General features: G+C 38.7%; 1 protein-coding gene across 1 annotated transcript in view; it reads left to right on the forward strand.

The window, feature by feature from the left end:
- The first annotated feature begins 1,806 nt into the window (after positions 1 to 1,806).
- epha5 (EPH receptor A5) overlaps positions 1,807 to 12,299 on the forward strand; it is a 70,496-nt gene continuing 60,003 nt past the window's right edge. The window contains exons 1-2 of the mRNA XM_077496857.1: positions 1,807 to 2,089; positions 8,403 to 8,467. Of these exons, the coding sequence (XP_077352983.1) occupies positions 1,999 to 2,089; positions 8,403 to 8,467 (156 nt within the window). The 5' untranslated portion in view covers positions 1,807 to 1,998. The remainder of the gene's footprint in view (positions 2,090 to 8,402; positions 8,468 to 12,299) is intronic.

A 12,299-nucleotide genomic window follows, 5' to 3' on the forward strand; every position in this document is an offset into this window, starting at 1 on the left:
GGGCGAGTACCGATACCAGGTATCGGTATCGGAACGATACCAGCCTTTTTTCAAGTACTCGAGTACTCGTGACACAGACGAGTACAAGCGACCGATGGCAGAAAGGGAAGACGTTAACTCTTTGATTGCCAAAAACGTTTAATGACGTATTCTAAAATCCGAACGAATGCCGCCAAAAACGTTAATTTACGTTAATATTACGTTTTTGTTTTTTTTCTCTCAATGGGCAGCACAACGTCTTGTACAGCGCTGCCATCTCACTAAACAAAAAAATATTAGTGTCAAAGTCACTGTTGTGCAAAAAATGTATCTTTTCACAAAAAAAGCTTGTTTTTCTCTTAATATTTTTGTATTTTCGCTTATGTCACTCCAATGACCTAATTTCAAATGGTGATTACTAAAGAACTGAATAAGGTAGAAACATACTTTTTTTTTTCTCATGAAAGAATGGAATCCAATCTTTCATATGGGATCCACCATATTTATGTCGTCATACTGCACAATATTCTGTTTGCTTTGAAATATGAGTGAAAATGCTCCAAATCGGCTGGCACCGTTGTTTTATTTTTTTTGGAAAACGTTGGCAGTCAAAGAGTTAAGTGAGTCCTCCTTGCCTGTAACTGGCGCTAGCTTGCAGCAGTTTTTCACCAAAACTTCACCGGTTTGGAAATACTTCAAAATTGTGAATCTTAAACTAAAAGAGCATTTTTGTGTTTTATTTTGAGCGTTAAGACTATTGACGAGTGACTGTGCTGTTTTTTTTTTGGGTTTTTTTTGTCAAAATTAAAGGAAATATACTTGTTTAAAAATATCTTTTAGTGATTTTTTTTTTATTTGTCAAAATGTACTACTGGTATCGGCAGTTGGTATCGGTATCGGTGAGTACTGAGGGTCTGAGTATCGGTATCGGTCTGAAAAAAAAAAGTGGTATCGAACATCCCTAGTCATGATTCATGATGAATATTGTGCCTTTGCTAATGCAACGTACTAATTATTTGGCTCAACAACCAATAACAAACATTATGCTCGATCTTATCGTATAATAGTGGAATCAGCTGTTTAAATCACCTGTATGCGACAATATGAATGAAAAACAAAACATATCAAGAAAACAAATAGGCCTACTGTGTGGTTAACAACAGACATCAGAGGAGGAGTGAAGTAACACTTATGGGTGAGTCACGATTCCGAAAGTTTACACCACAGATTCACACCTCGATTAGCTGTCGCCTGAGGGTGTCTGAAAAACCCACAACGATACAATGGAGAAGGCAACACAATGCAGTAAAAGTGATTAAAGAAAGGAGAAAGTCTATCTATCTAGCTAGCTAGCTAGCTAGCTAGCTAGCTAGCTCGCTATGGGATCGTTGATAGCTTGGCTTACAGCTGTTGGCGTGGTGGCAATCAGCTGTCATTTCAGTTGGCTGTAATCAAATCATCATTCATCAATCATTCAGTCAATGTATATTAATGAGCTCTCTGTCTCACTCTCATTTAGTGTTTGAAGAATGTTTTATTGTTTTGGCGTACTAATATGAATATTTCCCGGACATGATCATGAAGCAAAACAGATAATTAGCCTATTATTTTTGTAGAGGCAGATACTGTGTGTATACGTCACATCCTAATAAATGGCCACACTTGCGCAAGTAAAACCATAATGAGGAGGAATTTCGTGCCTTTTGCACGACGAGGGTCTTGCAGTGGGGTTTACCTGTGCGCGCTCGGCGATTGGAGAAGTTCTGATCTTAACCCCGCCCCCCTCCGGCGAGCCGATCGTCTCCAGCCGGTGAGCGCACAGTTTGCTTCCAGCTCCCCACCGCAGAACATGAGCTCGAACCCCACTGAGCGGACACTCTACGTCACTCATGCTTGCACCACGCGACTGCTGAGGGGACCTGGCGATCTTTAGGCACCAAGTCACATTTCAATCGCCTGCGGTTGTTTCCTTTTCCTTCACCTTTTTTTTTTTTTTTTTTTTTTTTTTTTGGATGCGCCATGAAAGCGCGTTGGAGGAGTTGTTGTGGCGCCGGGCTGGTGGCGTGGACGTGGGTTTGGAGTGTGGCATGGTGCATACCGGCAAATGAAGGTAAGCTTGTGTCCCTACTGTCCGATCGTCTCAGCTTGACTTAATTGCCGCTGAAAAGTGTTTCATCGGTTAGTCCACCATCGCGCGCGTGGCTCCATCTCCGCCTCCTTCTGACATGTTGTCAAACGTGTGACTTTAAACGTGCATCTTAACAGATTGTGTGGAGCCAAATATGTCCTAAACGTTGACATTTAACACCTTTAAGTGTTAATTGGAATGTGTTTCCGCTTGTTTACGTTTTATGTGAATTAAGTCATCGGCGTTATCTTGTACCATAAAAATAATAAAAGACAATAAATTGTTACTATCATTTCATCAGCTCACGCAAAACAAGATGACATAAGTCACCTGAACTGAATTGACACATTCACCTGTCAGTGTGACACTCGACATCGAAAGGGGTGATGTCAATACAGCATGGAACGGAGTGTCAGGTTGTGTTCCCACGCTATTGTCTGCACACTGTGCAGAATTCTAATAGTGTGAGATGAAGGCTATTGTTGAGGGCTATTAGTTGGCATTATCCTGGGAAAGAGAGAACATTCTTCAGACTGCTTATTCTTCACATGATAGATTTATTTGGACAAAGTTTCGGGTGCACTGAAGTGCTTGTCCATTGTGTTGCTTGCTCCTGGTGTTCCCCCCCTTCATTTATAAAGTTGGAATTCACCTAATATATCATAAGGAGGCACAAGAGTCTGGGTTTATATCCTGGGTCATACGCACAACAGACATGTCTTCACTTTTACATTATGCACATTTTTATTCCATGAGCTCAGTCTTGGAATTTGTTAAAAGTACTGATGAGAAAAGTGATGATAAGTCTAAGATAGAAATAGACCGGGCTGATATCCATCCATCCATCCATTTTCTTGACCGCTTATTCCTCACAAGGGTCGCGGGGGCTGCTGGCGCCTATCTCAGCTGGCTCTGGGCAGTAGGCGGGGGACACCCTGGACTGGTTGCCAACCAATCGCAGGGCACACAGAGACGAACAACCATCCACACTCACACGCACACCTAGGGACAATTCGGAGCACTCAATCAACCTGCCATGCATGTCTTTGGAATGTGGGAGGAGACCGGAGTACCCGGAGAAGACCCACGCAGGCACGGGGAGAACATGCAAACTCCACCCAGGAAGGTCCGAGCCTGGACTCGAACCGGAGACCTCAGAACTGGGAAGCGGACGTGCTAACCACTCGACTACCGTGCTGCCCCGGGCTGATATCGATATAAATTATTAGTTGTCAATGAGGCCGATAACCGATATTTTGGGCCGATATTTACTTTCACTAAAAGGTCATATATTGGTGTAAAATAAACAAACACCAGCTCTTAAATGTGTCAAAAATGTTTTAAAACATGTTTATTGAACAACTTTTCATATTTGCAAAAATGTTGATTACAAAAATAATAATAATAATAATCCTGTTTTAAAATTCCACAGTTCAGGGAGCTCTCAGCATCATTAGCATATTCAAAGTTATTTGAAAATTTAAATAAGTAAATAGCTCCCTATTTTGTTTTCTGTAGATAATCAAGATTTACAAATTTTTGTTAAATTCTTTCACTGACCTTAGTTTTAATTAAAAAAAAAAAAAAAAAAAAAAGGTGTTGAGATTTCCCAGTGAAGTGAAAATATAAATAAATAGTTCCCTGATGTTAACACAGTTTTAAATTTATTTATTTTCATCTGTTAGATTTATATGTATTTTTTTATTTTTTTTTAAAGGCTGATAGGTATATTTTGTCAAAATGGTGAGTATTGGTGCTGATAATCAGCCCAGCTGATAATCGATCTATACCTAGTCTGATGGACTATGACTGACAGTGGCAGAGGCCATATGAAACAGTATATCAATTTTAAAAGTCATTTTTTCTACATGTTGCCAAAAGACGGCGTGTTTACAGAATAGTTACTTCCTGTTTTGATTACATTTGCAGCCTGTTTAGGCAACAAACTAGTTAACTTACATGCTACTATGAGTGCTGCCATCTAGTGAAATATGTCAACTGTTTCTTAATTTGATGTCATCTACATAATACCTATCTTATATTGTTATTAATGAACATTTCCTGATTAACCAAAAGTATAATGATTAATAATCAACAGAATTATGAGCAGGCTTTACACGATTAGGATTTGTCGGCCGGCCACTGATCAGCAATCAAAGTTTGGGAAAAAATTAAAAATAACTGGTCACCGATTTGATCAGAGGATGAGCAAAATATATATTTGAAAAAAATAACTTCTAAATTTACTTTACAGTTGATTGTCACCATTCGCGTGACTGGCCCTGCCCACAAATAGCGAAAACCCCCAAAATGCTGCTAAACATTAAATATTAAGTGTAATGCCTTATTTCACAGAGCCGATCAATAACGTCATTGATTAATTGGTCATATTAAAACATCACAGATGAACTGATCACCAATTTTGCATAAAATGTAAAATATCGTCCGATCAGGTCAGTGTAAAGTTCAATTGTGAGTAATCAATTGTTTGCATTATTTTCATAAACATTTGCAGATTTTTTTTAAACATCCAATCATGCTTTGCAGTATAATTTGTTATTTCCATCAATCTAATAGCTAGAGACAAATGCAATTTTCTTTCTCTTGTTTGCGAGGCTCGTGATTAATTGGAGGAACAAACTGTGAATACCAACGACCCTAATGGCTTCTTTAATATTTAAATACGGGCTCCAGGAGTGAGGAAACTTCTCGTCGAGTTTAGTACCATCACTGATGAGCCGCTTTGGAGGGAAAACAGTTACAAGCTGATGAATTCCCGCTTTTGGAGCGAGTCCATGCTCATTTTAATTGATGGCTTTCTCCAAACATGTCAATTTACTGCAAAATGCTCACACATCTGTTTTAGAGACAATCATCGGGTTCTATTAATAATAATAACATCTGACTAATGAGGATGGAATCGGGTATGCGAGGGTGCGCATTAGTGGGTGCCAAAGCCATCACACTTAATGGTGTTGATTTGCCACATTTGGCTAAATTACATGGAATGAGTTGAATAAAGTGGAGAAGGTAAGCCATTAAGCTCATACCGGAGCGATCCAAGCTAACGGGGGATGCATGAAGGCAGATTTGGAGAGAAAAGAGACACAGAGACCGTTTTGATAGGAGTGAGGTCATATAAGTGCTACACATGTGAATTTTAAATAGGATTCCCCAAGCTACAAATCTATGCACTCATCAGAATATGTCAAATATCCTTCAAAATGTGTCAGCGTGACATTTGAAGGCCCCTCCGTCAACTGAGAAGTGACGAGTCTTCTAAATGCCTCGAGTAGATCATTGTCACGAGTTAGATGGTTGAAGGTAGCGTGAAAGCAGACACGTATCCCATATGATCTAGTTCAGCATCACTTATCTCTTCTTTATGGCCTAATTAGTTGACTAATCGCCGCCAAAGGACATCTTTTATTATTCTCAGCAGAGCAGTAGAGACTTTAAGACTAGCGGAGTGTGTAGGGGAAAGGCAGATCGAGTCTCAGGCACAGAACAAGGTTTGCCTCAGACCAACTCTTCCGCCATACAAAAGCCTTTTCGGTGGATTTTGATTTAACTTATCTTGTTTCATTTTTTCTTTTTTTTTTTTTTTGGGGGGGGGGGGGGGGTAAAAATGAATTGTGTCATTTGAGGCAGCAAGGTCAGCTAGTGTGGCCTTCCTGTGTGGCGACTGCATGTTCTCCCGTCTGTGTGTCCTTGAATTTTGATGAAAATAAAATGTTATATGCTGAGGTTGGATCCCAGAGTGCAGACACAAATAAGATTTTAACTATTTATTCACATTGAGAGACGTGGAACAAACTTGACTAGACGAGAAACAAGGAGAGTTGCACAGAGGAACAGAGGTAATAATCCGACAAAGACACACACTTCTCAGACAGGCTTATATAGACAGCGAATCGATCTGATTGGCTGGGTCTAGACTTGTGAGTAACAGGACTGACATGGTATTATCTGATTGGCTGTTGACCAGATAAAGAGATTAAAGACTCCTGACATCACATAGCTTCTGACATCACATGGTGTCTTACCAGTTGAAACTAGATGCTGGTTACATCAGTTCAAAACAAACAACCTCACCCTAGTCATAACCTTTGCATGACCCTACTCATAACCCTTACATGACCCTAGTCACGACATTAAGCATAACACTTGCATGAGCCTAGTCATGACAGTATAAGCATAACCCTTGCATGACCCTTGTCATAACAGTAAGCATAATAACCCTTGCATGACCCTAGTCATGACAAAATACATTGAGTCAACTCAACTTTAAATATAAATTGAAACGACAGAGAGAAATAAAAATATTATGAAATAATATTATTGTCCTCTTGGGGGCAGTGTTGTGCCCAACATCCATAGTGTACACACAAGGAGAGAAGAAGAAAGTTGCGATTCAGCGCTATTAATATAACGACTTTTTCACAGATTGGGAAGAAATTGTGCCTTGAGTATTGTTGTTACTCATGTACATGTATTTTCACATAATTTGTGTGTGACCATTCGTTATTTTGAAGGAATAACACTCCTGAATTTCCTGTTAGCATGTCAATGGGATTTAACATTGACTTAACTAATAGCGCTAGCGTTGTTTTAAAAATGAAGCATGTCTTGAATGTAAATACACAATGTGTGTAATTATTTTTGTGGGGTGTTTAGTTTTACAGTAAACTCTAACTGTGCTGTCATTGCATGTCATGTGCAGTCAACAGCTTAAAAGACACTCTGTGTCATGGTTTGGGTGAGGTTTGGGTTTGTTTTGTTACTTTTTTCATGGCTCGGGTTTGATTTTGGTTTGGTTTGATTTTGTCCTCCTGTTTCTTTGAGTTCTTGTCGTGATCTGTGTTTTGTGATGTTGTCCTTGTGGGCTTCCCCCGTCTCGTCAAACCTGAGTATGTCCACCTGTGTGCCTACCCCTCCTAATGTGTCAATCAATCAGCACCCTCTGCCACTTGTGTCTTGCCCAGCTGTGTCTCGTGTCAATCAGTGTGTGTATTTAGTCTCTTGTCTCCCCTGTGTCTGCGTCGATTCATTGTCATTTTCCTCATGTCCTGCTTCCGGTTTTGTTCCACGTCTTGTCTCATTTTACCCTTTTGGACTTTGTTGTTTTTGTTTCTTAGTTTGTAGCTCATTTTCTGCCTCCTCATTTTTGTTTATTTAACTTCTTTTTGACCTCATTCTTTGCCTCCTCGACCTGCTTCCCTGCATTTGGGTCCACCACCACACCTCGTTTGTGACACTCTGATGGCAGAATTGCATTCAAGTCACACATTCGTTACACAAATATGGTCCATTCAAGGCAAAAAAAATAAAAAATACACAGAACAGGTTGCTTTTCTACTGTGAATATTTTGTGTATGCAAAAGGAGCAAAACCACAACACATTTAAGTGATTAGGAAAAGGAGATTGTTTCTCCATGTAAACTAACTGCAACCATGAACCGAAAAACAAAAGATCCTTCATGTTGGACTTTAACTTTTATTGTTTGAGTGCACACTATGTAACACGGAACAAATTCAACATTATCAGTGATGAGATAAACACACGTGAACCCTGCCCACAAGACTCCATCTGTTTTTTATAGTGCATGATTTGTCAGTTCAACCTCTTTTCAATCATGTTAATCAGTGTTATGACTGTAGTATTTATTGTGAAAATTACCGTTGTGCACTTAACTAGTTTCTCACTTGCCAACACATTCCACCTGTTCAAAGGCAAACTATTTCACAAGAATTCAATAAGAAATGATAATAACAAAACGTTAAACATTACATTTTAGTCAAACGAGTATTTTTCAGTAATGTGATTGCAGCTGACAGTTACAGTGCCGGGTCTAAAATTTATGAGCAAGAAGTAAAGACTTTTTCTTGCACCACACTGCAGTAAAAGTGACACATATTGGCACAAAGAAAAAAAAAATGGTTTTCTATCATTTTGAAAGTGACTACAGTATGATAATGATTTTCTTTTTCATCTTATAAGTAATGAAAAAAGAACTAGGAAATAATAGAAATGTAATCAAACCGTTCCAGGGTCAAATTATGATTGCCACCGTAAAACGGGCAATGAAGCTGAAGCAGTTTTGGGTATGAAAATGTGAATGCAGTTTGGAACGTAACGAAATGTCTCACCGGTTTTATGACAGGTGGTCATAAACGTGTGAAGCACTGCACGCATTTCATGTTCACATCTTGTGTGACGTCATGTATATCAGCACTGTGACGTGTCGAGTTTGTGTGCAACCCTATTCAACTCGCTGCTATTGTCATTTTACAGTTAATCTGCTGGATTCCCGCTCTGTGATGGGAGACCTTGGCTGGGTGGCATACCCGAAAAATGGGGTGAGTGTGCATGAAATTCATTCATTCACCAGGAATAAGCGCATGGAGGAAAGCTATTGTGAAGACTGATGGTTGCACCTTCTACCAAAATAGCCAAATTTGTTTAATAAGAAAAATTAAAGGTCATTGAAGTTTTCAAGAACTCCGAGTTAATCATAAGAGTGGATCGAATTCATGAATAAACTATTTGGAATTCGTCACTTAACTCTTTTTTTTTTTTTTTTTTTAATGTTCTAAGTGTCCCAAAGACGTATTTATATGTTTTTTTTTTTTTTTTTTTTTTGTTATGCTAGAGCATACAGAAGGCTTTGATGCAGCCTCTCAACTGCAAAGAACAGTTGCAGAAATGGTAGTTATTACAGAAACGGCCAGCAGGTGGCAGCAGGGCAAAGGAGATCAACCAGGGCCATCTAGAAAAAAAGATAAATTACTTACAATTTTAAATAGATTTGTGAAAACTGATGAAACTTAGCTCTCTTCTAATGCTAATTGCTGCATAACGGAAACGGATAGAAACATACTTTTTTTTCTTGATGAAAGAAGAGACTTTAATCTTTCTTTTGATAGGTTCCATGTTTTTATAGCTATTGAACACAATATTCTGTGGGCCTTGCAAAATCAGTCAAAATCCAGTAAAACAGCCGGGAGCGAATGGGATTGCTTCTGTGAAAATGGCTGGGAGTGAATGAGTTAATTGTCAGGCCAATAATTGGATTTCCATGTCGCCAGCATTCCTAGTAGAAGGGCTAAATAAGAATGACTCGTTAGCTTGAACTTAGTTACTTTACTCACTACTTGATTTCAAAAGTAACTGAATTACTTCACTGATTATTTGATTTTAAAAGTAATTTAGATTACAAGTTACTTAATTAGATGCCGACAACTACGCTAAACAAAAATGACAGCTGCTTTTGCCCCAATACTTTATAAGTGCATTGTTAACAGTAATGTTTCAGGATACAGCCTTTTTGATTTTAGTCTGTTTTGACCTCACATATTCAACTGTTAGTACTCTAATGGCAAAAGTTCGGGTGGTCCAATATCAGTACGAGTACTCAACTCTTGAGTGATCACCGATATCAATACCAAGTACTAATGCCACAAGTACTTTTGATGCAAAACATTTCACCCTCCAAAAAATTAACATAATTTTTAAGAAAGACCTAAATATCCCAATATAGAATTTTTTTTCCTTCAAATTGCATGAAATTAATGTCAATTTTCGATTCTTCTATTCTAATCTGTAGATCCTGATCAAAACAAGGCCACAAATAGGCTGACGCGAGTACTGACTGAGATCTTGAAATAAGGCTGGGGATCCGATACCGATCCGTGGTATAGATACAAACATCAATGATAGTCATATTGTTGAATACTTATCTTGCAGTCAAATGTGTTATGCTTGCTGGGATAAATAGTATCATGGTAAAGGCTTGTAAATATTCAGGTGTACCTGTTTTGCTGACTATAGCGATTTTTCACCTCTTTTTTTTTTTTTTTTTTTATTCTAATCGTGATTCCTCTAAGGCTGTTTCTTGGTAGATGGAGGAGATGTGCTGAAAATGCTGACATATATACAGTAATATTAATCCAGTGTGATTATGTCTCATGGTTTTATCCAAGTGCGTATATAACCACATTCATGAGAGATGGCGGTAAATAAAAGATCCACTAACAACATTCTGACATATTAACTGTTTTTTGTTTTTTTTCCACTTAGTGCAAGCTGGTGTTTGTTTTCTATTTAACATATTGTGTCGTGATAAAATGATTTGCGGGAGGAACAGGAATTACTGTTGTTCGCTATTAGAATTCTTATTGTGGGAGCTGTTTACAATGGAGCCCAATCTGGAGCGCCCTCTATTAGTTTGCACTCACACACACACGCACGCATGCCCACAGCTACACGCACACACCGACTTGGCAGCAGCAGTCTACTCCGGCTAAATAAGATGTTAAGGAGGGGGCTTTTTTGGGCTCATATTCCAGATGGTTTGTTTCATTCTCCTCCTCCTCCATCCACACTCGTATCTTTTACATTGGCTTCTTCTATCTATCCTGTTTGCCTCCCGTTTCTCCTCATGTCCTTGTTGCCATCTGCTTGTCGTTTTATCTCACCATCCTTCCTATTCTCTTGTCTGTGCTCCCCACCAAATGCTTCAGTTTGCTTTGAGCACAAAGTGCATGGGAGGTGTATTTAAGGACATGCCCACTCAGTCCCAATTTTCAATATTTATTTCTATAATATTTTTAATGCATATTTGCTGTCCAAAGTCAGTTGTGTACGACACTGTGTTTAAGCAGCAGTGAAAAAGAATGCTTTCCAGCAACATTTAATAAATACAGTTATAAATGTTTGACATCAAGGACATAAATTTACCTAGTCGATTAATTTGATAATCGATTACTTGTCGATTAATCGATTAATTTTGACAGCTATAATAAGATAATATTTGAGTCTGTGTAGACGATATGGTATATGAGGGATTATTTCCCATGAGTTTCTGTTCCCAACCAAAATTAAATAGGAATTAAACCCGACAGCAAATGCAAGAGTAAAGTTAAGTCAAATTATTTGATTTGTAAAGCCCTTATTCACAAAAGAGTCTCAAAGGGCTTCACAGGCCCCCAGTTGACTATGATTTGCTGGCATCCCGTGATGCAATCCTCCAACTGGGCAAGGAAAAATTCAAAATCCCATTTTGGGGGAAAAGAAGAAGAAACCACAGATTGAGGTTTAAACATGTGGCAAAACTCATGAAAGTTTGCAAAAGGCTTAGGCCTGGCAAAAATAAAATCCATTTGAGGTTTATTGTGCCATTTTAAACAAAACTATAATTCCAACGTGCCAGTACGTCAAAGTGGCCTGGATGGCGTGGGTCCTTCAAAGCTGATTGCAGCTCTAGTTAGGGCCTGCTGCAAGATCCCTATTAATTTTTGTAGAAATTATTCTTATTTATGTAATGTATTTAGTGATTATCAAAGCATGTGGGAGGGCTAAAAGTATGTATTGTAAATTGAAAGAAAACCTCTCCTATGGTCTCTGTATATCGCAGAATTACACAGCTTGTTGATGGGTCTGGAATGTATCCCACGCAATAAACAGCGACTTATGTACTCCCAGTGCACCATATGCTTTCAAAAATTGTTGGAATCTGTAATTTTATTTAACGTAAAACGTTTCATGTTCATGGTTACCAACATATTGATATCCCAGTATTTCACCTACCATTGTAAAGGGAAGACAAAATGAACACAAAGTGGATATTTTGGGTTTTTGGATGGAAGTCAACCCTGAAGTATTTGCAAGTTACGGCCAGACCGCAAAGCAAGTCCTGGCAAGAACACTTAACTTTGTTCTTTCTTCCATCGGGACCATCCCTCCTCCATTCCGTCTCCCATATTGTGTTGGAGAGTGATGGCAGATTAGCTGAGCTGCTGCTCGCATGCCATTTCGTAAAGGCTTTTATCTACTGCATCTCCAAGCAAAAAAAAAAAAAAATATATATATATATAAAAGAGAGGGCACTATAAAAGGGATGGTTGTCACAATAAGGATTATTTTTCCATCAACTCTTTCCATGTCACCTGTCTCCATTATATGCTGTTATTCTAGCCAATTCCAGGCCCATTTTAATCTGTTATCTGCACCATATCTACTGGACTCATCAAGCGTGTTGACAAAGGCCGACTGGTGAAAATATTTGGGCTTTAAAAATTGAAGCTGAAAACTCACGTGACAACTGATTGCCAGCTGGCGTGAGATTGGAGGGAACCAAACAACCCTCAAAACAGGCAGCCTACAGTAGCTACTCACTTTTTTTTTTTTTTT

This window comes from Festucalex cinctus, chromosome 15 (assembly GCF_051991245.1).
Source record: "Festucalex cinctus isolate MCC-2025b chromosome 15, RoL_Fcin_1.0, whole genome shotgun sequence".
In the NCBI taxonomy this organism is placed as follows: Eukaryota; Metazoa; Chordata; class Actinopteri; order Syngnathiformes; family Syngnathidae; genus Festucalex; species Festucalex cinctus.